The following is a 25,935-nucleotide window of genomic DNA, read 5'->3' on the forward strand; positions in this document are numbered from 1 at the left end:
CTATGATTATGATTATACATTTCCATTTATATGCGTTATAACAATTATAAACTTTAATGAATTGTACCGAAAAATAAATATATTTTCCCTATAAGGCAGTATTAGAATGCACTAGCTAGTTGAAAGTTGATAAAAAAAATCACTAAACATATTGATTTACGATTAATTTATGTTATATTAACGATCATTTTTGTTAATTAGTTTAATTTGATCAGATTAAGTGATACCATCCAAATAGTTTTTATTCTTAATCAATTACCGCTTATTTACATTTTTATAAAATGAAATACCCATTTTTATTTTATTTTGTAAATTTCGTGACAGAAAAAAGAAAAGTAGATTATTTGAAAGTAGGAAGAAGAAGGATAAAATATACAGTGGTCAAATGGAAGAAGATTCCCCCAAATTTGCTAATTTCCTTTCCTTTTCAATCAGTGAGCTTCCACTGGAAGATGGTATGCTGAATTAGGGTTTAGAAATTTGCTTTTTCTTCAATACATTGATAGATACACATTCAATGAGCGATTCCAGAGAAGAATCTCCCGATTGGTTGCGGTCATTTCAGGTAACTTTAACTGCGATATTTTTTCAGAATCCAGCAAATTATGATTCGTGCTTGCAGTTGAATGCGCTAGTTCGTCTTCGATTTAGTGAATTTTCATAATTTTCTAGGTGCTTCGCATTTGAAATGATTTCATCTGATTATTCAATTTCGAGCTAAATTTGCAATTTAAGCTGCTTGAGCTTTGGAAGTGATTTCATCTGATCATTCATTGCTAACAATGAAGATTGTTATTGTATTTCGTTATAGCCGCCAACTGAAACTGCCATAGAATTGTCATCTGGACCGGATTCGCCATTGGATCGAAGTCCAGTAAGCGATGACGAGGATAATGTCAACCTTAGTAGGTTGTTTAAGAAAGGAGCAACACAGGTATCAGATAGTAAGGATAGTGATGATGGAAAAGTGACTCTATCTGAGAGTCCTGTCAAAGGAAAGTCTCCCAAAAAGACTAATAAAGCAAAGCAGACGACACCGAAGAAGAGGAAGCAAGATGATGACAGTGGAAGAGGTGATTGTTTCTGTACCTTTTCAATAAATAAGTAGCTATCGCGCCCTTCGACTGCTGTGTTCATCCATGGAAAAAATGATATAGCATTCGGTTCTTTATAGTAGTTTCATGGTTTCTGGTTATGCAGGAAAGAGGGCTAAAGGAAAGGACAGAAGTGGGGGTAATACACCTGAAAATCTTGGGAAGTCTCATGTAAGCATCACTTTCATTGAACTTCTGTCAGCACTTCAAGGATCTGAAGAGGATTGAGATAATATTTTTATTTTTAACCATTCATAAACTAAAACTTAAACCGTTTTGAGATTGGTTTTGAAGACTGTCAGTGTGCCTAAGGAACTGCTCTTAAAGTTGTTGTGCATAGTTTATTGCATACTTATTTGGTACTGCATTGAGTCATTTAAATTTTACTTGGGGTCCCCGTGCAACAGTCTAAAAGTTTCTTAAACAGGGAGAGAATACTTCCATCTGGTCATTATCTTCAGATTCTGAGTCTGCTCCAGATGCCAGGCCCGTTAAAAAGTCCAAGCCTAATGTGAAAAAACTTTCTGCAAGTAAAGATTTCAATCCAGAAGATAAAAAGGAAGATTATGACTGTCTCCTTGACCATGATTTAGAATCCCTAAAGAATCAAGCCCCACAGGTTAAATCTCCGGTGGAAAACCTGGAAAAAGTGGATGAGAAATCATCCAAGGAGATGGATACGGATATCAATATTAAGGGAGGTAAATAGCCAAATTAACGTTACGAAGAATGTGGACAGCATCTTTAATAAATATAGAACCACTCATTAGCTCGACCTCTATGTCGCTCTTCCATCTAAATCTTTTTCATGATCTAATTTTTCCAGATGATGATGTTAAAGATAATGTTATGAAGGAAGATGTCTCTGGGAAGCGTTCTGGACACCAGGTTAGAAGCTTAAGTGTGTAGTTATTATTAAGTAGCTAAGCATAGTTTGTACAATGATTTCTGACAAAAAGGCTTGTCATCCAACTAATGTAGGTATCCTCTTCAACGGTGCCATTATTTCTCTCAGATAAAGTTCAGCGTTCAAAGGTTACTTAATCATCCCTCACACCCTTTAGAAGATCATGTCGGAATTTCATTTTTTTCCCACAGTTCACCGTGATTATTAAAAAATTTATTGGCCTTTGATCACTTGCTGCTTGTTTCTTGCATGCTAACGGATAACAAGTATGGCTGAATTATTTATTAATAACTGAATATATACAACAAGTCATGTTTTCATTTCATTCCCTGTTTGCGTACTAGATAATAGTATGCCTTAATGGGAATTTTCTATTCATATATATGTTCACCAGTCATTTATCTATATCTTTTAAAATATACATGCTGCTTTATTGTTATCCTGATGGATAGAATGACACTATGTGCCATGTGGCACCTTTTTTATTTGCAGGCTCTTGTTGAGTGTGATGGTGATTCCATAGATTTGAGTGGTGACGTGGGTTCCGTTGGAAGGGTAATAATTGCTGATGATTCATCCAAAAAACATGAGATGCTCTTGGATTTAAAAGGTATGCATCCTGCTCTCTATTTTCTTTTGATAGCAATTTTTGGTTATGTGACTTGATTCTTGTATATCAATGAATACTTAAACCTCATCCCTCAGTATATAATTAGCTTTTGGATTCGAATAAGCATCTCTATGTTTACAACAACACTATAACTCCTGTTCTGCAACATCATTAATTTAACAGACTCAAATTCAGGATGAATCATGCTTATTGCTAACCCGATTTAACAGGCATAGATTCAGGATATTGTCAGTTCTAAGGTTCTTCATTTTCTTTGTTCCAGGAACCATATACAAAACAACAATAGTTCCATCAAGGACATTCTGTGTGGTACTCCATCCGTCACGGACTCCTCCCCTTTATTCCCAACTTCATTACTCTTTGCTTGTTAACTTTTACTCGTCATTTTTAAGCTCGACTCTCACAATGTATTTTATTTCCAGGTAAGCTTTGGCCAATCAGAAGCAAAGGTTTGTATACCTACCCAAGAATTTTGCTCGTCTTTTCATCAAAGATTGCCCAAATGGAAAGATATTTATAGTTTATGATTTTTAATCATCTTTGATCAGATAGAAGCTATTATGAATGACTACATTCAGTTGAAACCACAATCCAACGTTTATGAATCCGAAACTATGGTTGAAGGTTAGTTGTTTATTTCATATCTATTTATATGAACTATTTATATGCATCTTATGAACTGTTTGTTAAATTACTTTATTGCGAACGGCTAGGGACATTGGATGGTTTCTCGTTTGATTCGGACGAAGAAGCTGACAAACCCGTGGTTGAAGCTGATCAACAAGAGGCTGGGGAGGAACAACCAGCAGATGGAAAAACCAAGAAAAAAACTGACAAAAAAACGGTGTGGTTGCTATTACATACCACACACGAACACACGCACGCACATATATTTATGTTATATTCTAAAATTATTTTGGTTACATTGTGATTTGTATGAATCTTGATTTAGGGGAAGAAAAAGGGAAGACCAGCAGGAGACAAGCCGGCCAAGAAAGCGATGAAAAAGAAACCTCAAGTTTCAAAAAAGGGCAAAACCAAGAAATAAGGCATATTTGATGCTAATTTTTTTTAAAAATTCTCTCCTTTAATTAGATGCGCTTTTCTTAGCCACAGTTTGTAGTGATTTTCTCATTAAAGGACCACAGCCGGTATTGTAAAAGTGATAATGAGAAGAATATATATTTAATACTTCATCCTTCCACGGTTACTTGTCGTACTTTGATTTGACTCGGGTTTTAAGATATCTATAAAAAAAAGTTGGTGGAAAAAGTAGTGGAATGTGAGTGTATTTTTATATCTTAATTTTTATAATAAAATGCGAGTGAAATAGAGTTAGTAGAATATAAAGTCTATTTATAAAAAATATCGTGAAATGAGATAGTACTATGTAGTATAATGTATTCGATGATGGATCAATAAGGAAATAGGGGACATCTAATTGTTGATGAAATGAAGTGTAAAAATATGACTCACTTTTTTACTTAAATTCGTTCACATTTTAAAAAAGCTTGCCACGATTTCCAATAGAACATTTTTAGTGTGAGGAATATATTTTATTATCTAAATTCGCCAATAATTAGGTAAAAATCTATCAAAATTTCCACAATCAAATTATTTACAAGCAAAGCAAAAAAGTCAAGACTGAATCTTTAATTTTTTTCTTGTCACGTGGTGACAATTATCTATAGATAACGATGAAATTATTAAACATGCCAATAACATAAAGCAAACAAGATAACATAAGTAATCAATATTTGGTAAGATCTATCTATCATAGTCATACTCATAGACGATGAAGATGACACATCCCTAGATACATTGCTAGTTCTTCTTTCTTCAACAGGATTTTCCAATCCACCATCTATTATCCTCATCCTGTGTCACAAATATTTAATTTGACTAGGATCAATTTGGTTAAAAAACAAAATTGAAAGCTCAATCATATTGTAAAAAAGTGTGACCAAAATTTAGGACATTACCCACTATTAGGGCAAAATACTATGTTGTAGACTGAGGCCTTGCATGTGAATGTGCTGGTTCCATCATCAAATGCATAGCTGTAGGCTCTTGGACAAGCTCTCTTGAAGATCCCGGAGTAGAAAGACGGCCTGCACGTGGTCGGGTTGGCGAACTCCCCACTGCAGCAGTACTGGTCGAGCCCGAACGCCCCACACGCGCTCTTGCATGCCACCACGCCGCCCCCTTCGCCCCCCTCACTCCCGATCACCTGGAGCTCTTTAGGGCAACCTGCGAGTTTATTTTAGTCAATTTTGTTAGTAAATCGACATAAGTATTTACGAAAATATGAACTTTTTACCCAGTTCGATATAATATGTATCTCGTGAACAATGTCAAGTAGTAAGAGATTTCCCTCTATATAATATATATAGACATTAAATAGCAAAATCTAATCATATCCACTACAAATTTGATCCAAGAAGTGACAATTTGACCGATATGGTCATTGACTGATTTATTTCATTTGAGGCTCCATACTTAACAATTTTTACTAGAAAAAAATGATAGGAGGAATTCGCCGATTTATTTATTTATTTATTTATTATTATTATTATTATTATTTTTGCAATGTATGAATTTTTCTAGTTTTTTAGTGAGGGGGCTCCAGCCCACCCTAACCATCCTAGGATGTTTAATTTGTCGTCAATTACCCATGTTGATGTCTTGTACGCATCCGGTGGCGTTGCATCCGCCGCGCCTCGGCGCGGCAGCCAGCGGCAGGTTGTAACCGTCGACAATGCTGACGTCGTAGAAGTCCTTCTGGTCCCCGACCCCGAGGGTGATCTCGAAGAGGGACGCCGGGGGCGTGGCGCCAATGCCGTTGCATTCGAGCCTACCGCCGCAGTCTCCGGTCTGGCACGAGCCAGTACCGGTCGCGTCGAACGTGCAGCCGGTCCTGGCCCACATCCGGCCAGACCATCCGGGAGTGGCGGGGACCGTGATGCTCTGGCCGGAATCCAGCTGGAACCCTGTCGTGGGGAGCGGCGGGGTCCCTGAGCCGGAGAGCGTCCCGGGCCATATGGTGAAGGGGCAGCTGTTGGTTATGACAAATGTGCAAGCAAAAGAGCTGGTGAAGAATGTGAAAATCAATGCTACTAGAGAAAGGAGAAGAGTTGGATTTGCCATGATTTGTAGGGATGGAGAGGTTTATGGCTATTTGTATGCTGAGGAATTTGTAGATTCCTTTGCAGAATTGAATTTCATCAGCAGCAAGATTGTGATTTTGGGTTTAGTATTTCTTGAATTTTGGATGGCCTCAAACACAAGAAATTCCTTGCTTTGGCATGATCAGAGGAGATATTTAATCGATATACGTATGTTATAAAATTTAAATCCATTATTTGATTTGAACTAGCAAAGAAATTACTTTTTTCTTAGAATAATAAATCGGCCAAGCTTTTCTTTTCTTGCATACGATTTGAAGTTGAGATGTGAATCATGGCCTCAAGAAAAGGTTGGATAAAGATAAATAGGGCATCTAAATCTAATAATCATAATCAAATTAAATACTTTAAGACTAAAATATTTAGCTAAGATAAATAGGACATCTAAATCTAGCAATCAAATTAAATACACACTATTTGACCACTACTATCCTAGCCCCAAAAAAAACTATTCTGGTTTTAATTTTTATCCAATTACTGTATAATATAAACCTAAACGCACTCATATCATCTTATACCCACAAATTTTAATAAACTAATCATATTATACCAACAAAGATTGCTTTGCATTTAGAGAGAGATTGGTTTTCATTTTCACCAACTCCATCACTTCTAGAAAACTAAATCATTTTGATACAAAAAAAGACCTACAAACAATTAAATGACATACAACAAATCCCACCTAACAATGGGTCAGCATTAAACTAAACACCACTAAAAATATAACAATGACTTCCAAAAAAATGTCAGTCTACAAACAACATTAAAAAACAGAGCAGCTAGATTAAACTACTTGTTTTACCAAGTCCATATTAAACTACTCTGACAAAACTGTGCTTACAAGTTTTTATATTACAACGGTTAAGAAAGATGCACTCCACCACCAATCACATGGCCCGATAACGGTCACGAGCATCAGCTCCAGCACGTGCACGACAAAGTCCAAGCTACTCAACACTGGAGATGATTTATGCTTTTTCTTGAATAGATTTTCATGATCAAACTAGTACTAGGATATCTAAAATGTTGGGCAGAACAACAACATGTTGCAAGCTGGTCTTTATCACAAGCTGTCCCCCTTCTACGATCCACCTACCAAACAGTGTAAGGTTTATCGTAGGGTCGGAATTGAAGGGAAATGCAATCTGAGGGTTCCCGGGAGGAAGAGAAATCAGCAACAGGGATAACTAATTCAAGATTGCTTCTCCATCATGGGTGATTTGGGACAGAATATGTACCTTCTGATCGCTGAGTTAAGAGGAAAGCTCAGACCAGCATGTTTTATGATATCCCCGAATGCTGGAAATATGTATTCATTGCATGATTTCTCGATGCTAGCCACAGAAATGGGGATTGATCGGAGTAAGGCCTGGAAATGAATGGACTCTATCTGTTTGTTCCAGCCCTCGGGTCCATCCTATGAACTGAATACTTATGAGTATGTAATGGCATTTCTGTTGACGTCCCTGAGCAGCAACTGCTGGAGGAGCGACTCATTTCCTGCATGAAGAGAAACGAATAATCTATTAGTGAAGGTTTCCCAAAATCAAGAACACATTACACTATAAATCATTCATCAAGACAGCAAGCTATAATTGAACTCTCTCGAGTGGCATACACTTCAAGGTCCTGCAAAAGCAACATCGTTTTAGGAACTGAGATGTACAGAAACCATAATAAAAGCACAAAAGTAGAAATAAATGAAACAAAAGAATTGATTAAAGCCTCCGTTTTCAACCTGCAACACAAAATAAAATCAAGTAAATATCCATACGGGACCAAATAACAAGATCTTCCCGTCCGGAAGCACAAACTTCCTCCTTAAGAGTTACAGGAAAGTTACAATCATCTCAATGCGAATCACTGAACTATATATATACAAACAAATCGAACCACTGAATGAAAATAAACTTCCTCCAAAAATTCCTGCTGATTGCCTTGCTTTAATGAAGGCGATAAGAGTCATTACAATAAACCACAGCAAAAATGAAAATGATAGATAACAGGGGGAGAGATGCAGTTAGCAGAGCACATCAAATAGAACAGTAAAGTTTAATAGAACCCTGTCTCATAGTACTTCAAGATGCCGTGCAATAAAATGCATCGAGCTTCATCATAGTTCACAAGATATAGTATCATAAACTTCCTAATAGTTAAGAGTCTTAGCTACAACTCCAATAAAGGAAAGTTAAACATAAAGCTTCCTACATAAAAGGCAATACAATGAAGTCTGCCACTTAGGTACTTGATGAGTTCTTTAGTCCTCGATTTATACTAGGAAAAGAACAAGAGCTAAAGGGGAAAGGATAGGGATGGATATGAAACAAGAAGTTATAACGCCTAGTTCGTATCCATGCCATCACCAATCGGACTGCAGATGGGACCAACAGTAGTGAAGGGCCTCTCAAATGGTGAGGGGTGGCACTGTGCATCCCTTCTGCGCTTAAAAGAACAAGACTCAGTCGAGGAACTCTCAGCATCAAGCTTCCTTCGGACACCTCTGACAGCTTGTTGCTCAATCAGTGTTAGAGGAAAAACCTGTTTGCTCACTCTGCAGAGGGAGCTATGATTATCATAGACAATTCTCTGATTACAGTTTTTATCACAAACATGTGTCAGCCCAGTTAGCTTGCAGCGAAACATGTTCCCAAACAAATTCTCGTTCTCACATTTCCAGTCACACTTGTGAACTGGATTAGGCCCATCTTGGCCTAGAATACTTGACAAGTAAATAACATTGGAATGAACAGCTACCACAGATTTTCCAAATACCTCCATTGCTTCTTTTCAGAAAGACGTTAACCCTTCAATCCCAAACTCCCAACTCCTGACTTCGAAGCTCTGCATACCCAAAAGTGAAGATTAATTAATTCTGAAGCCGAGAATGAAGCTTAGTGGCAACAGTACGATGAAGTTTGTTTGCCAAGGCTTTCATAAAATTTTGTGAACTCTTTCCCAACTCATCAGTCTCCCTCGTTTCTTGTTAAACAATCCTTATGCACAAATAATAAGATACAGCAACTGAGATATCGCTGATGCACCAAAAATGCTTGAAAAACAGCACTTGGCACACACCAATAACAAACTGCATTTCACCATCATCTAACAACAATATTATATTACATGTTCCTCTCAGCAATTCCAAAATTCAAACCAGAATAAAATCCATAGAAAGCAAGCAAGCCACTGCCACCACACAAAACCGCAGAAGTCCATCGAATTCGATGCAGTAGCAATTAGATTAATATCCCCCCCACATCTAATGTGGAGGAACCAGAATTTATACGCTAATTTACCACACGATAACATTTTCCCCACCTAAAATTCAACAAGCTTATTCAACCAAAAATTAACCGACGATTTCGAGAAAATACATACCAAAAGATAGTTTCGTGAATAACAGATACATATAAAAAGAAGCTGATACAATCATCACCTACGATTCCGCAATCACATACGTTAATTAGGTATTTGTGTAAACGAATTTATCCACGAACCTCGCATAAACTCCACACCGAATACATTCTCACCTAATTTCCCCTTTGAATTAATGCCAAACAACTAAAATTCCTTCACTCAATTCCACCAATTTTCAACGTCTATGCAACCTAGACAAAAATTGCAACCAGATCTATGTAGAAACGAGAATCGCAACACGAATTGACGGATATCATTCTATCCATGCAGCACGCGCTCATACACACAGTAAAATTGCCTAGCTCAAGCACAAAATTACCGTAAAATTGAAGGAAAAATTCGAGGAAACAGGAAACTTACACAGTGAAGAACACGACGGAACAGCAACCAACACCACCTACTCCTCCTTCCTTCAGCTCAATCAGCACAAAATTGCGAAAACAATGGGCAACAATGCGAAGAGGGGTGTGAAGCTATTTATAGAGTGGGGAAGGAGTGATCCCTTTTCCTATTTTCCTGTGGATTAGACATTAAATGCTCATCTAGCCCTTCGCTTACTGCCTTTTTGCATTCTTGCCCCTGTAATTTAAATATATGCTTTAACCTCCCAATAAATCGAACGCCTATTTATTTTGATAATTTAAAAAATTCCTCCCTTCATGAATACATGTCACACATTTTAGCTAGACATAAATTTTATTAAATATAAAAAAATTGGGTGGAATAAAATTCTAACATGCGTCCATGAAAAATAATTTGAGTAATAAACGGCTCAAATTTTTAATATGCAATTTATAAAGTGTGAGAGATGGAAAAAGTGATTGGAGTATGAGAAAGAAAGAAAAAAAAATGTTGAAGTGGAAGATCATGTAAATATAAGTTGCGAATAAGTAGATGTATGAGAGTAATAAATTGTCAGAGAATTTGCCTCACTAGATATGGAGTAATTTTGATGGACAAATCAAACATATAATAGCATGATTATTTTCATGGACAAATGAAATGATTCTGTTTATAATACAATATGAGTGGAGCGAATTAGTAGAATGTGATGTCTATTTATTAAAAGATAATAAAAGGGAATTAAGACATTTATAATTGGCATCCCAAAATAATAATATGAGACATTTAATAATGTATACTCCCTCCGTCCCGGCTAAGATGACACATTGCTTAGCCGGCACGGGATTTTAGGAGTTATTGGTTAAAGTGTTTAATTGGAGAGAGAGAAGGTGGGTGTAATTATTGAAGTAGAGAGATAAAGGATGATGAATATGTTAATAGGAGTGAGAAAAAGTGGTTGAAGGTATTAATTGGAGAGAGAAAGTTACCAAAAAAGGAAATGTGTCATCTTAATTGGGACAAACTAAAAAGGAAAACATGTCATCTTAAGCGGGACGGAGGGAGTACTAGTCTTTTTGTTGATGTTGATGTATTAAGCCGAAAGTCAGTAACTTAAAAGGTGTGGTTGAGTAGTATAAACCCATCCATCCTTAACCAAAGGTCAGGGGATAATCACATGCATTGGATTCGAAGCAACTTTAATTTTTTGGACTAGTTATTTCATTATCTAGAATGCATACAAATCAACGAAAACTAATCAATGAGAAGGTCGAAAGTTGTGAAAATAAGAGGACCAAAGGTTGATAAAAAAATATTTTAGGGCACAAAAGAGAAATAGGTAAAAGCAAAGGTGTGGGGTGCAAATATGGCATTGACTTAGTAAATATGGGTATGAATGAGGAGCAACCCACTTTTAGTGCAAATTTAGATGAAATTCAACTGAAATGCAGACAAATTTAGTGTTGCTCTCTTTAGGTGGTAAAGGAAATTAATATGAATCCCGCCACGCGCTCTTATCTTACATATAGTAGAATCCGACCACGCGCTTTTGTCTTGGGTAGTTACATATAGATAGAAGAAAGAATAAATGAATAAATAAAGGGATATTGACGGTCTAATGTGTAATGTAATAAAACTTTTAAAAAATTGAGTTTTTCTCATTAACTTTAAAATTGGTAAATAATATTATGAACTTTATTTGGATTTGTTTTTTTTCCACAAATGAAAAAATTTCGTACAAATAATACTCTCACTGTCCCGCTTTAGCAGTCCCATTGACTTTTCCGCTCTCTTTTTATAAAAATGATAAAAAATAGTTAAAGTCGAGAAATGGTAAAGTAAAAGAGACAATAATATAGAGAAGATGATAAAAAATAGTTAAAGTCGAGAAATGGTAAAGTAAAAGAGACAATAATGTAGATAAGACTCTTCTCTATATTATTGTCTCTCTTACTTTACCATTTCTCGACTTTAACTATTTTTTATCATTTTTACAAAAAGAGGGCAGAAAAGTCAATGAGACTGCTAAAGCGGGACGGAGGGAGTATTATGATACAATTTTTTTTTTCGGAATTTCTTGACAACAATTTTGAGAGCTTCAAGTTTTTCAATCTTTGAAGATAGTTTTTCTTGAAGCACATCCTCCAAAATTGTTCTTCAATCTATTAAAATAACATGAATTTTTTTATTCGTGAGAAAAAACAAACCCGGGGTAAAGTTCGAGATATTATTTACCAATTTTAAAGTTTGTGGAAAAAATACAACTTTTTAAAAGTTTCATGATATTAGATGCCAATATCCCATAAATAAGTCCAGGCCTTTCCCAATTTGTTGGACTAATGGAAATAAATAAATTGAAAATCCTAACCATTACAATCATAAAATTTATTATTAAAAATGTTATCTTACTTTATTATTTTAACTAATTCGGTATTTTAATTTAACACGCCTTTTATTCATGCCTATGAGTTTCTATTACAATCCATCATTCATAGATTGAGGGCTTGTTTAATAGGCTAAATTTCATGAAAATAGCTATGCAGTGATAAACAATCCCCACATTATCTATGTGCTAGTTGATTCGGAGCCACATTTTGTTGGAATTTCCTTTACCATAAAGTAATTTCTCTTAATTTTGTCTTAACAAGTTTAATTCTATACGTGTATATAATTTATGTATTTTGCTAAATCCTATGATGAATTCCTTCAAGGGTCGTATGAACACTAGATGAGTATTGTATGGTGCTTCTGCAGCAATTGGATTATAATAAATGCTTGGCTTTTTTCCTTTCGTAACTCTACCAAAATCTACTAGAATGCGATAATATATTTACTAGAATGCGATAATATATTCGAGCCTGCACAAATATTCATACGGTGCTTAATTGCGTATTGGCCATTGTTTAATGTTCAGGTGTACACATGTTTATTTATTTGAGCTGATTTGGGATTTGATTTTATAAAGTTATCATGCAATAATTAAGTCATGGGATTTGATTAATTACTTCGAATTAATTATACAGGAAGTTGTAAAGTAATCAATCGGTCTCATCAATTAGTTATCTTAGCCCAAACAATTAATTAAAACCTATTAAAAAATGCTTAGATTTCAAAACTTCTTAGCCCAAGTATTTAAATCAGCCGGCCCAATCATTGAAAGAGCTAATCTAGTCCAATTAAAACAATTAAGAATTTCCCGAATAAAAATCCCCAAAATTAAAATCAGAGCACCCTAATTCCCTCTCTCTCTCTCTCTCTCTCTCGACTTCTCACCGGAAACCGCCTGCCGTCTTGCCTGCGCCGCCACGTAGCCGGCCTTTCCCTTTCCCTTTCATCTCCGATCATCTCGTCTCTCTCTTTCCCTCACGGTACTCTCTCTCGATCTTATTATTTGTTGGTTTTGTCTCTATTCTAGATTGAGTGAACACATGCTGCTTGAGCTTGTTTGGATATTCGTCGACCATAGATGGTTGTGGTTCCACTTACTTGGTATAATTGTGTCTAGAGTAAGCTGTGTGTGAGCTCTGAGTTTTGTATATGTTGTTTCTGCTGCAATTTGATTGTATTTGCTTGCTTCTTTGCCTTTCCTAACTCTACCAAAATCGAACTGCGTGTTGTCCATTGTTTAATTTTCAGTGTATTGAGCTGATTTTGGTTTGTGTATTGACTCAAAGTTCTTTTTTTTGTGTGTGTGAAATGACATTGATTTAATTCTTGATGAAGAAACACCATGGTAGGATTTAAGAATAGGTACTTGATAATGGAGGTTTTTCTGGACCCAAACAAAGAATTTTCGGTGGATGAACCTATTAGGATCACCTCGAAGAATTTATGGGAAGCAATTGTAAAAAGCATTCTTGTGAACTTTGGGGAATGTGGTCTAGCGTCGGCCACAAATTCTTCTAAAGGTGAGATTGTTACTTTGATGTATTCATATCACTTTATCTGTAGAACAGTAGAACTTATCGATGTTTTGTTTGTGAAGAACTTAACGTGTGTCTTTTCCGCCTGCAGTGAAGTATGTGAATCCAACTACAAAACATGTCATCATTAGAACTTCAAGAGAGGACTACCAGAAAGTTTGGGCTGCAATTACAATGATTAAGAGTGTGGGGCATTGTCCTGTGGTTTTCAACCTCCTTGACCTTAGTGGTAAGCCCCATTACTTCACTTTTTCTTATCTCTAAGTCTTACTGGTTTTTTTTTTTTTCAAATACCAACCGTCCTTTTGCTCTGGTAAAGGCTTAAGAGTTATGCATTGTTAAAGTATTATATGGATATACCCCCTAAAGATTTGATTTTATGCATTCTTTGTTATATTTGTTTTCATATGTACTCCATATGCTCTGTTATGGTTACATACACTAAGAAAAAAAATTATTTCAAAATTTCTTTATAGGAAGCATCAAGGCCTGCAAAACTGCTGCTCTGAAGCTCGAGGAATTGAAATTTGAACAGTACAAGTTATCAGCCGGTGATCGCCTCACAGCCGATGCTCATAAGGAGATGCAAAACTGCCTTGCGACTCTCAAACTCTTGGAACATTAGTACTAAATTTATGCTTAGATAAGATGCGAGGCTAAGTAGTAGACAACAGATAAATTATTTCCTTCTTTGTGGACCATATTTTTTCAGTGTATTAGTGGAATTTTTGATACTCCATTAATGAAAAACATTCCGTAATTAAACTGCATATAATGTTTCCCGCGGAATGGTTGTTTGTGAAATCAATGATCTCCCTTTAGATAATAGTAATTATTTTCTGTAATCCATATTCTTGAAAATAATTGCCTCTGTGTAGGTGAAATGTTTGCCATTGTTATACAAGATTCTGTTTCAGATTCTGTTTCAACAGTCATACTTTAACTAGACAGGAGCTAGAGTTTCACCAAAGTGGAAAACATCTCTGGAATCGAATTGCACAGAATCTTCCTGATAGAATGGCTGGTTTGTCAAATCAACGATCTCTTCGGATCTCTTGTCGAGAAAACTGTACAAGGTAATCTTTCCTGGGACATGAGTGAGCATAGTGCAACTCTGCCCTTCCTCTCCCTTTATGTAGCTTAATATGCGAGACCTTCCCTGAAGCTGCCCAACTTCGTCATGATACTTCAGTAGCCACTGAGAATAATCTTCCTGCAGTTCATAAACTGCTATTGATTTGTCGCCAAGGTGCGACACTATGATGAAATGATAGAGAAGACCGTTTGATTCTTGGAGTTGGCAGTGAGAAGCCGCCCCTCCTCCACCTCCATGCCAAGGAACTTGAGCATGAGGTAAATTTCCAACAGACATTTTTGTTTATATTATAGTATATATGAGCGCGAGGATAGTTATACCCTCCAAGTGAAGCTCTGAAAGTTGAAAACCTCAATCTGACAATGTCTCTCACGAGCAGAAGGGGGCTTCATTTTAGCCCTGACACACACGATCTTGTAATGAGGCGATTTTGAAGGATCAAATGCTAAGGTAAGCCCCATAATCTTCTTGAAATCCTCGCTCAGAGTAAGGCTGATGGTTCTTGATTGTTTCGTGGTTGAATTATAAACATGGTACTCCACTGGGTCTGGATGGACAGACTGCAGCAGCAGCAGCCCGCTGCATGAATTCAAGATTTTCGAATTTGGAACGGTGATAGTGTAAGGTACAAGCTTATGGCTACTTGAAACTGGATTGAAGTAAAAGCAGTGTGAGGTATGAGTTCGAAGGATGAGAGAGGGCAGTGGTTTCGGGTGGCGGAGAGTGTGGAGATGGCAGAACTGCTGCGCAGAGATGATCGAGAGCCACTGCTTGCATACTAATTTGAATCGGGTTAGAGATTTCGCAGGCAGATGAAGAAGAATGACGGCCACCACGTCTTGGTTCAAGAGGAATATTCCGGCCATTCTCAGAGTTTTGGAGCAAGATTCTGTTTTTATCAATCCGTTGGAATTTGCAAGGTATGGAGAGATGTTGGTATCATTATAAAGAAAAGGAAATAAGACAGCATCGTTGCCACCAATGTAATTAGGCCTGTCAAATCGGGTACCCGCGGATACCCGATCCGAAATTTTCGGGTACCCGATCCCAAAATTCCAAAAATCCAATACCCGATATCCGATCCGAATTCTATTTCGGGTACCCAGATACCCGACTCGGGTATCCAGTCCCGAAAAATCGGGTATCCAGTCCCAATTGTAATTTTGATTTTGATTTTTTTATTTTTTTAAATTAACTACAAACTTTTAAAATTTATTTCATACTATTATATGCCGCCAACTCTCCATACAAATATACTGCCATATATGAAAAGTTGTGTTACTACTTTATTTTAATATATGCTCGGCTGCTTTAAAATAAAACAAATATATTTCAATGAACCATGCAACCAATTCTATATGCTGCAGAAGTTAACAAACATTTTTTAATATTTCAATTCAGTAAACAAAACGTACACATATTTTATAATATTTCAATTCACTAAACAATAAAGTAATATTTTAAGATGGAGAGTGGCAGGGCAGTAGAGGGAATTGCAGCAAGGAGAAGAAGGCGATGTGAAGAATAGGAGAGGGAGAAGTGGACAGCGGCGGTAGAGGGAATTGCAGCAAGGGAGCAGGAGAGGCGCTGTGAATTTTAGAGTATACCCTAAAATCTAAATCACTAATATCTTACTTATATGCTAATAAGTATATTAACTAAAAGATAATTAAGAAATTAAATTACATTTAATTATAATAAAAATATAATTTATTAATTTTAAAAAATAAATCGGGTATTTCGGGTATACCCGATCGGGTATCGGATAACCCGATACCCGACCATCCAAAATTCTTACTACCCGATCCCGATCCGATACCCGAAAAATTGGATTTCGGGTATCCAATTATCCGACATTTTCGGGTTCGGATATCGGGTATCCAATACCCGATATCCATTTTGACACCCCTAAATGTAATTATGTAGTACAAAACTATGATATAAATCATATAAAGATGAAAACAAGGTTTAACGCTTTCCAATTTATTTTTTGACCTGATTTGATTGAGATTCTGTATAAATAAAAGTCTATAGATGAATTGACTGTCATGCAACTATTTACTAAAATTTCTACTCCATAATTTCCAGCAGCCTGTTGCTTATATTCAAGATTTTTGAGTTTGGAATGGTGACACTGTAAGGTACGAGCTTATGGCTACTGGAAACGGGATTGAAGCAAAAGCAGTGTGAGGTATGAGTTCGAAGGATGAGAGAGGCCAGTGGTTTCGGGTGGCGGAGAGTATGGAGATGGCAGAACTGCTGCGCAGAGATGATTGAGAGCCAATGCTTGCAAGTTGCAACTAATTTGAATCGGGTTAGAGATTTCACTGGCCGATGAAGAAGAATAAAAACCACCACATCATTTTCTTAATGTATTTGCAAAATCTGTCCAATCTTATGATTCCTTACCCAACCTGAATAAAAAAATATTTAGAAAAGACTATTAGGGGTGTGAGAAAGAGATACTACGATGTTATGAAAGCGTTTATGTATAAAAAGGAAAGAGGTACAATGTTATGAAATGTTTGTTTATAAAGTCAATTTCGTCGCTGTCTTGCTTGGGATATTTTGCATTTGTTTAGTTTTGTGAAATTTTGTTTCTTTTTTTCATAACATGGAGTAGTATTTAAGTTTGTATGCGCGTTATTTATTGATAATAGATATGTGTATTGCAAAGTTAAAGGTATATAAAAATTTCCTATTTGGTACATCAAATCCACTTTCCCGATACAAAAATATGGAGCAACATTCTTTCTTATTGTATCTGCAAAATTTGTCCAAATATTATGATTCATTAGCAACCTGAATCAAGAAATATTTAGAAAAGACGGTTGGGGTTGAGAGTAGCATTCATGCTGATTGATCGTTTCCTTGTACCTCAACACCCACGCAGAAGAATGATCATGATCTGTCTCCAACTTAAATAGCTCAATTGATTGAGATTCGTTGCCAGACCAGACCAACTTAGACTTGTATAGGCAACCGTTTTTCTGTTGGAGAGGGGAAGTGGTAACACAACCTGCTATTTTTAGCGGGTGATATAAATCAGGCTGAGGAAGACTATTGAGTTCGTTTCGAGCCATTCATTTCGAGCAATATCATAGTAGACAACATTATAGACTGTTTTTCAATCACGCCGGAGGGAGATGCTTTTCTTGAACGTAATTGTAAGGGAGATCGACAGTTTATTTTGCGGACTAGCTAACACTAAACCCACTGACAAATTTCTATTTATAGTTTTCTACGCTAAATAAAAATGAGGTGTTGTTTGGCTAAATTTGTTTTAAAGAGTGTTTTGACTAATTGAAATGATAAAATAAGGAATTTAAAGAAATGATATTAGTAATATATAAGTATAAATAATAAAATATGGTAGAATTCTTTCTATAAAAGATTGTTTATAAGTAGTAATAGAAAAAATGAGTTACGATAAAAGAATTTAAGTTTTGGAGAGTTTAATAGCTGTTAGCTTATCTATATAGGTTATTTACGGACCTGTGGATTATGATCAAAACAAGTATGTATTTGATTGCAGAAAGCAAAACCGTCAGTATTAGATAACATGGAGGAAAGCTCTAGTCCATTTTTTTAGTTTATTTTAGAAAATTTGATTATAAAAAGTGGTAGTAATTTTCGGATTGTTTTAGGTTATTTTTTGTAAAATAACTAAAAATGACTAATGGTTCTATTATAATTTAATGCATCTAAAACAAATAGACCCAATTTTTTGTTTTGGTCCGTTTATAAAAATTAATTCCATTTCCTTTTATGAAAACTTTAACTATTTTATGCTGTCTCATTCCCATTCATATTTTATCCCATTTTTATGCATTAAAATATTTGATCCATTAATTAGATTATTTTTGTGTAGGATGGAGTATTATGCTATACAATTTGGTCAAACAATAGCTGATTCGTTGAATTTGACTCAAACACTTTGAAGTTTCGGACTAACTCATAGTAAACAAAATGGTACATTCAGTTAGCCATAATACTCATAGTAATGCATCAAAGTCTAAGTTCCATCTTATCCCTTAAACTCATGAGACTTGGCTCGGACCTGGCTCTGGCTCGGATCAGTTGCATTGGAGTGAGGGTGCATGTGCACCAGCACCACAGCTAAGTATATGAGTTGCAGATTGAGTTAGTTATAACTAACAAGGACCAGCTAGTATATATAGTGTGTGACACGGTTTACACTTCATTCAACAGAAAACATCCAGAAACAGAGGGAGAAAAGAAGAGAGAAAGGAAGAGTGAAACACTAGAGTTCAAATCAGAAGGTGGAAAGTTGTGCATCTACAAAGGATCTGAAACTATAATGACTGCCATTAGAAGACAGACTCTCTATTATCTTGAGGGTGCTATCTCCACCTTGGTCATGCGAATCTTACCCCATACTTGGTCTCCAAACAAAACTCCACCTCACTGTGTAACCACAAAACACTCTGACCACCTTTTGCTCTACACCAAAATCTCCCAAAATTCCTCTAAGCCACATCCCATCCTTTACTGCTTCTGTGAGGGCAATATACTCTGCCTCCGTGGTTGACAAAGCTACCACAGATTGTAGTGTGGATTTCCAACTAACTGCAGCACCATGAAGCTTGAAAATGTAACCCGTTTGTGACTTTCTGCTGTCAAGATTTGCAGCATAGTCTGAGTCACAGTAACCAACAAGAGGATCCTCAGCTCCAAGCTCTTGCCTTTTAAACAAAATTCCAAGACCCTTGCTGCCCTTTATGTATCTCAACATCCATTTCAAGGCAGACCAGTGTTCTCTACCAAACTCCTTCATATACCTGCTCGTGACACTCATTCCATGTGCCAAATCTGGACTAGTACAAATCATGGAGTACATCATACTTCCTATGATATTTGCATAAGGGATCTTGAGCATCTCTGAATTTTCTTGATCTGTCTTAGGAATCTGCTGTGAGGACAACTTGAAATGCTGAGCCAGAGGCACTTTGACAAATTTAGAATCTTCCATTTGGAACCTTTTGATGAGCTTGGTCAAGTAATCAGTTTGGTGTAGCCATATTTCACCTCTTTCTCTGCTCCTCCGAATGTCCATTCCCAAGATCCTCTTTGCCTCCCCCAGATCTTTCATTTCAAACTCCCTTTTCAACTTTGACTTTACTGTGTTTACTTCATCCATGCTAGTTGCAGCTAGTAGCATGTCATCAACATACAATACAAGATAAGCCACTGCTTTCTCCCCATCATGCTTCACATAAACACAATTATCATATGCTGACTTGATGAAGCCTATACTGTTCAGATGTGCATCAAACTTGAGATACCACTGCCTGCTACTTTGCTTTAATCCATAAAGACTTTTCTTCAAGAGGCAGACTTTAATCTTCTTGACCAGGGACAATGAAGCCTTTTGGTTGTTCCATATATATAGTCTCAACCAAATCTCCATTTAAAAAAGCAGTTTTTACATCAAGTTGATGCAATTCCCAATTTCTTTGAGCAACAACGGAAAACAATATTCTGATGGAAGAATGCTTTACAACCGGAGAGAAAACTTCATTAAAATCCACTCCTTGTTCCAAATATCCCTTTGCAACAAGCCTTGCCTTGTATCTGGCCTTATCTCCATCAGAAACCTCAATTTTCTTCTTAAAAATCCACTTACAACACACTGGCTTTTGTGAGCTAGGTCTGTCAGTAAGAATCCAGGTTCCATTTTTGATGAGGGACTCTATTTCTTCTTTCATGGCTTCAAGCCATTCACTTCCCTTCTTAGCTTCCTCAAATGTAGCAGGTTCATCAAACTCTACGCATTCTGCTACACTTAGTGCAAAATAGGCCATTTCATAATCTGAAAACATAGCTGGCACTTTTTGTGTTCTCCTCGGCCTATCTCTTGCAGCATTTGGAACTTCTGGATCTCTAGGTAATCTGGGCTGAGCATTTGTTGGAGGCATCAGATTATCATCTGCATTTGTGTCTATAGGTTCATTGATGCCCTTCTCTTCAGACTCCACCCCAACTGCAATATCCTTCTTTGTTTCAGTCAGGTATGGCATTGATGCCTCATCAAAGGTAACATCTCTGCTTACTATTAGTTTTTCACTTCTTGGTTCAGTGCACCATAGTCTGTAGGCTTTTGATCCACTCTGATACCCCAAGAAAATACATCTGAGAGCTCTTGATTCCAACTTCCCTTGCCTAATATGTGCATAAGCCCTACAACCAAAGGACTTAAGTCTACTGAAATCAGGTAAATGACCATACCATCTTGCATCTGGTATATCAAAATTTACAGCATATGAGGGGGACTTATTTATCAGTACAGCTGTTGTTGCTACAACTTCGCCCCATAACCTTTTATCAACACCAGAACTCAGTAGCATACACCTCATTCTTTCAACTATTGTTCTGTTCATCCTTTCTGCAACACCGTTCTGCTGGAGATTTCTGGGTGCAGTTTTGTGCCTTTTGTAACATCCCAAAAATGACCCTAGACGGAATTTACTGTTTTATGTAAGAAATCGACGATCAGGGATTTTGGTTAATAAAATCGATATGGAAAATAGTAATAATTGAAGAAAATGTATTTGAAGTAATTTATATAAAACTATGATATGATGTATTTTATGAATTTATGTTAGTATGCAAATGGAATAAATAGAAATTAGAATATACATTATAGTTAAATAGAGAAATAAACTAGTAGTAATTAGTGTAAACAAAACTAATCCTAGTTACCTAAACTAAAGTGCCGTATATTTTCTATAAATTAGTCATGACTTGGTTGCAATATTTTATTTAGTCTAGAAGCTAAAGAAAATTCTAGAAAAAAAATGAGCTCTCAAGTGTATTACTAAAATATTGTCATGTGTTTAATTAATTAAGTACCACATATTGAGCAAAAATATCTCATTGAAGCTAATTTATTATACATATAAAAAGAAAAGAAAGTACATTTCCCACTTGATACACCCTTGCAATAGTGGGAGAGGAGGGGACGGCCATAGCCATCTATGAGTCTCCAAGCTTTCTTCAATTTATTTCTAAGATAATCAATTAATTGAATGGGTAATTTCGTAGAACTCGGCAAATCAAGTAAGCTCTTTGTTTCTATACTATTTTTATGACATGAAATTTGTTATATAATGAGTTATACAAACTGGAAGTTTTGCCCCAATGGAGTAGTAGTGACTATGTGATTTAATGTTCGATTTAGCAATTACTATGTGATGTTTTAAACGTTGATAGACTTGTTTGATCATTGATTTGAAAGTTAGAATACCATAAATTGGAAGACACATAAGAATCGAAAATAGTGAGACTAAAATTATTAATTAATGTTGAGCAATTGTTTGATTTAATTATAGTGATATGTTTATAATGTGATTAAGCATGCTTTGAAATAAGAAATGAATATAACATGTATACTAAGAATGGGGAATGTCGGAGAAGTTGCATTTGCCATGAGTTCTATTTGATTAATTTGAACGTAAGTATCCCGTTTAGAAATGACTTGGACCATAACATGAATTTGTAGAATATGCGATAAATGATTTAAGTATATTCTGAAAATTAGTTAGATTGTCCACTGTTGACGGTTTTTATGAGTAGAGAATGGATGCTAATGACAAATGAATAAATGTGATTAAGTAGGTCAAGAATGTAAGTGTACTTAATATTGATAATCGAAGCATAATCTGTAATGTAGGTGCTGAGGTGATTAACATGTTTAGAAGCGAAAGACAAGTAGAGAAAAATAATTAGTGTTGATAACGAAATTACGATTCAGGGTATGTATGGATGACTACGTAAATTATTAAGGAGTTTATGAAAGTAGCCTATGAGTAAATAGTATCTGGTGAATGGTAACATAATAATAGGTGGTTTTTTTTATTTGAAGGTTTATTGAAAAAAATGAATAAATAGTGAATATATATTATAAATGATGATATAAAGAATGTGTATAATTAATATGAGCTGTCTGTGAATAGTACATAAGGCAAATGTTTATCATCGGTGGTCGCAAAGACAAGATAATGATCGAAAGAGAAAAAAGATACGAAGTGACGGAAAAGTAAAGGTGGTAAAATGACTTATGCTCATGAGTCTATCAGGTAGCATGCTTAGCACTTAAAAAGCCTAATTCTCATATGTGCTTTTATGTGATAATTAAATGTCCTTATGATATTATATATGACTTGTTAATTCGATGAATTGTGATTAGTAATTAAATAAGAAAATTATGAAGCAAAGTATGAGAATGTGATGAACTGTTGAATGCTGTAGTTATGAAAAATAAAAGGGAAGAATATAAGTTCATGTTATGTCCCTACTTGGTCGATTACATTGAGTCATAAGGTAGCGTATTTTCTAATAGGACTTAATTCCTGAAATTATTATTCATAATTTTCATACATAATATTATGTGCTAATCAGTGACACAATCTGTGATTTGTATATGCTATTTATGACGTGAATTATGTGAATTTTTATGGATATGTGATGGTATGATGAGAGCATTGGAATTTAATCTATTCATTGATGTGATCTGGTATGATTAAAGTTGTTGATGTGTTATGTTAGAAATTATTGAGAACAAGTATTGAGATGAAAATGAGTATATGTTTACGCCCCGTGCTTGAGTATATTCTGTGGGTACAATTGGCATGCCATAGGACAACAGCGCTGCATTATCTGCGATCACTCGTCTTCTGGATAACCGAAGCGAGGATTGTCTCTGTCTCTAATCTCTGTCTCTGATTTATCTGGTATCTGTGATCTCTGATCTTTGTCTCTGTGTGCACCCTAAATGGGTGGCCTGAGCGGAGTCCTCTCGAGGACAAAATCCGCGTCTGCATCTGATTCTGTTTCTGATCTGGTCCGCGTACCCTAGTCTGTAACTAAGCACTTAATGGGGGCTGTATATATGTGTATTTGGATATGTGAAAAGGTGGGTGATTCGTTTAGGTGCAGTGTGTGTTAGTATGTGATACTGCTTGTAGATGTCACGTGGAATACTTGATGCTATGTGAATATTAATGCTCGTTGTTATGTTCTGCGATTGATTTTGTCTACTGTTGAATTTCGGGCATAAGTTGATTATGTTGAATTTCGGACATAAGTTGGTTATAGGGGGAAATGCTGCCCAATTTATGATAGAAATTAATTAGATGATAATAATATGATAGATGCGGTAATTATTTATTCTAAATAAATGGATAATAATAAGAGTTTAGAGAAATTTATTAAGTTATATGATTCTTGCTTGTAGAGAATTTTGGCTAAAGTATTGAGTGGGCTAAGGTTAGTCGGCATTGGAGAGTACCAGTTGAGGTTTCTTAATGTCTGTCTCAGCACTGCATCCTTGGCGGGTCACTGAGCTCTGTTACCGATAGATCTTTCGAATAGTTAATTGTGGCATGTTAGCACTAAATATTATACTAAGCTACTTCCGCTATAATTGTAAATATTAATTATTGATTTAAAGATTTGTTTTTGAATATTTCAGAAATTAAAAATTTTAAATTTCCATACTTTATGATACCGGAATTGTGACATCACCTACTCGGCCGGCCGACGATCGGGTTGGGGGGTGTTACACCTTTTAATGTCCTTGCTTTTGCAATACTCAGTGAACTCAGAAGAGCAGTACTCCAGAGTCAAGACCATTATCTGTCCTTAGACACTTCAGACCAATCCTCTTCTCTCTCTCCACCATTAGATGCCATTCTTTGAAGAATTTTATGGCATCTGACTTTTCTTTCAAAACTTGAACACACAATTTTCTTGAGAAGTCATCTATGATTGTCATAAAATACCTTCCCCCATTCATAGTGGCTGGTTGAGAGTGCCCCCAAATGTCATTGTGAGCGTACTCAAGGACAGATTCTGAGGTGTGTTTCCCCTTTGGAAAAGGTAACTTCTTACTTTTCCCCATCATACATTGCTCACACTTGCTGAGATCCAAGCTCCTATCAGCTCTGAAGACTCCTTTCTTGCCCAACTCTATCATCCCCTTGCTTCCCAAATGGCCTAATCTGTTGTGCCATGTTACAATATCTGCTGCATTCTCAGTAACATTTGCACTTCCGGTTACAATAGCACCCTCAAGATAATAGAGAGTATGCCTTCTAATGGCAGTCATTACAGTTTTAGATCCTTTGTAGATGCACAACTTTTTACCTTCTGATTTGGAACTCCAAGGGAAACTAAATTTCTTTTAATTTCTGGGATAAACCTGACAGAAGTGAGCAAAACAATAGAACCATCTGATAGCTTTATCCTGATATTTCCAATGCCTCTGATGGCACAAACTTGATTGTTTCCCAATTGCACAGAACCGTTTGAAACCTGAAAATCTTCAAACCAATCTTTTTGAGAGCTCACATGAAAACCGCAGCCTGAGTCTAATATCCAAGATTCACCTATAGCAGTCTCCACAACATTCATAATTTGGTGGATCGGCTCTTCCTGGACCACATCAGTAGACCCTTGATCATTTCCTTCCGATGCTTGCTTCCTCTTCCATGAGAAGCAATTCTTCTTGATATGCCCAGGTAGGGCTGGCAAATCGTGCGGATTGGGTCGTTATCGGGTCAACCCGATAACGACCCAACCCAATAAGGCCAAACCCGAACCCAACCTGTTAAGGAAACCCCAAACCCGAACACGAACCCAACCCGCCACCTTCAAACCCGGACACGACCTGGACACGACCTGAACATGATAACGACACGAACCACTTTGGGTTGACCCGACACGATAAGAACACGATATCGTCCTGGACACGATAAGAACACGACATCGACCTGAACACGATACCAACACGAACCACTTTGGGTTGACCCGACACGATAACAACACGACAACAACCTAAGCACGATAACAACACGATTACATATTGCTTCAAAAAATGATCAAGACTTTAAAAAGCCATATAGCATGAAGATGTTCCATTTTAAACAACAAAACTCCAACAAAATCCAAAAAAACCCAACAAAATACATAACTTTTGTTCCAAAACCCAACAAAAAAATTTGAAACAAGATAAAAGAACTAAAGAAGTAAAAAGAACAAAACAAAAAAGAGTGAAAATACTAAAAATTAAATTAAATTTATTGAATCAAAATAAAAAGAATATAATAGTAAAATAAATTATATTATAAAATTATTTGTTGATTAGTTTTGCTAGTACATAATATCTGAATTAACATTTTGTATCTATAAGTATAAACTTATTTTTCATAAATTTATTCAAATTATCCTTTATTCTAAACACTAATTGATTTAGTTTTATTTTTCACTTGGATCTCTCACGTACATTGTATTATTTCATTTCTTTCGACTACTTTAATT

General features: G+C 36.0%; 5 protein-coding genes across 7 annotated transcripts; 2 read left to right on the plus strand and 3 right to left on the minus strand.

Moving 5' to 3' along the window:
• The first annotated feature begins 371 nt into the window (after positions 1–371).
• LOC125218464 (DNA-binding protein BIN4) lies at positions 372–3,836 on the plus strand. The gene is made up of 12 exons (XM_048120133.1): positions 372–565; positions 812–1,073; positions 1,201–1,265; positions 1,522–1,795; positions 1,921–1,982; positions 2,076–2,129; positions 2,494–2,611; positions 2,895–2,941; positions 3,055–3,081; positions 3,181–3,256; positions 3,346–3,476; positions 3,585–3,836. The coding sequence occupies exons 1-12, from the start codon at positions 518–520 to the stop codon at positions 3,678–3,680; spliced, it is 1,260 nt and encodes a 419-aa protein (XP_047976090.1). The 5' UTR covers positions 372–517; the 3' UTR covers positions 3,681–3,836.
• Positions 3,837–4,277: 441 nt separating this feature from the next.
• On the minus strand, positions 4,278–6,214 carry LOC125219714 (pathogenesis-related thaumatin-like protein 3.5). Its single transcript, XM_048121760.1, has 3 exons — positions 5,305–6,214; positions 4,615–4,882; positions 4,278–4,510 (listed from the first exon to the last, which is right to left on the minus strand). Exons 1-3 carry the CDS (start codon positions 5,777–5,779, stop codon positions 4,339–4,341), a joined length of 915 nt encoding a protein of 304 aa, XP_047977717.1. The 5' UTR covers positions 5,780–6,214; the 3' UTR covers positions 4,278–4,338.
• Positions 6,215–6,516: 302 nt separating this feature from the next.
• On the minus strand, positions 6,517–9,728 carry LOC125221742. Of its 3 annotated transcripts, none has more exons than XR_007176423.1 (3): positions 9,595–9,728; positions 7,056–8,658; positions 6,517–6,909 (listed from the first exon to the last, which is right to left on the minus strand). XR_007176423.1 is itself a non-coding variant. In XM_048123965.1 (2 exons), the coding sequence occupies exon 2, from the start codon at positions 8,593–8,595 to the stop codon at positions 8,158–8,160; it is 438 nt and encodes a 145-aa protein (XP_047979922.1). In that variant the 5' UTR covers positions 8,596–8,658; positions 9,595–9,728; the 3' UTR covers positions 6,517–8,157. The 3 variants fall into 3 exon arrangements, 1 of the variants encoding a protein (XP_047979922.1); XR_007176422.1 differs by having other exon boundaries at positions 6,517–6,962; XM_048123965.1 differs by having other exon boundaries at positions 6,517–8,658.
• A 3,070-nt stretch (positions 9,729–12,798) lies between these two features.
• LOC125219215 (probable ribonuclease P/MRP protein subunit POP5) lies at positions 12,799–14,269 on the plus strand. Its single transcript, XM_048121127.1, has 4 exons — positions 12,799–12,944; positions 13,300–13,484; positions 13,591–13,728; positions 13,976–14,269. The coding sequence occupies exons 2-4, from the start codon at positions 13,307–13,309 to the stop codon at positions 14,122–14,124; spliced, it is 465 nt and encodes a 154-aa protein (XP_047977084.1). The 5' UTR covers positions 12,799–12,944; positions 13,300–13,306; the 3' UTR covers positions 14,125–14,269.
• A 640-nt stretch (positions 14,270–14,909) lies between these two features.
• Positions 14,910–15,461, minus strand: LOC125220779 (F-box protein At5g07610-like). The gene has a single exon (XM_048122918.1). The coding sequence runs from the start codon at positions 15,459–15,461 to the stop codon at positions 14,910–14,912; it is 552 nt and encodes a 183-aa protein (XP_047978875.1).
• Between the last annotated feature and the right edge of the window lie 10,474 nt (positions 15,462–25,935).

The sequence above is a fragment of the Salvia hispanica genome, chromosome 4 (assembly GCF_023119035.1).
Source record: "Salvia hispanica cultivar TCC Black 2014 chromosome 4, UniMelb_Shisp_WGS_1.0, whole genome shotgun sequence".
Classification (NCBI taxonomy): domain Eukaryota; kingdom Viridiplantae; phylum Streptophyta; class Magnoliopsida; order Lamiales; family Lamiaceae; genus Salvia; species Salvia hispanica.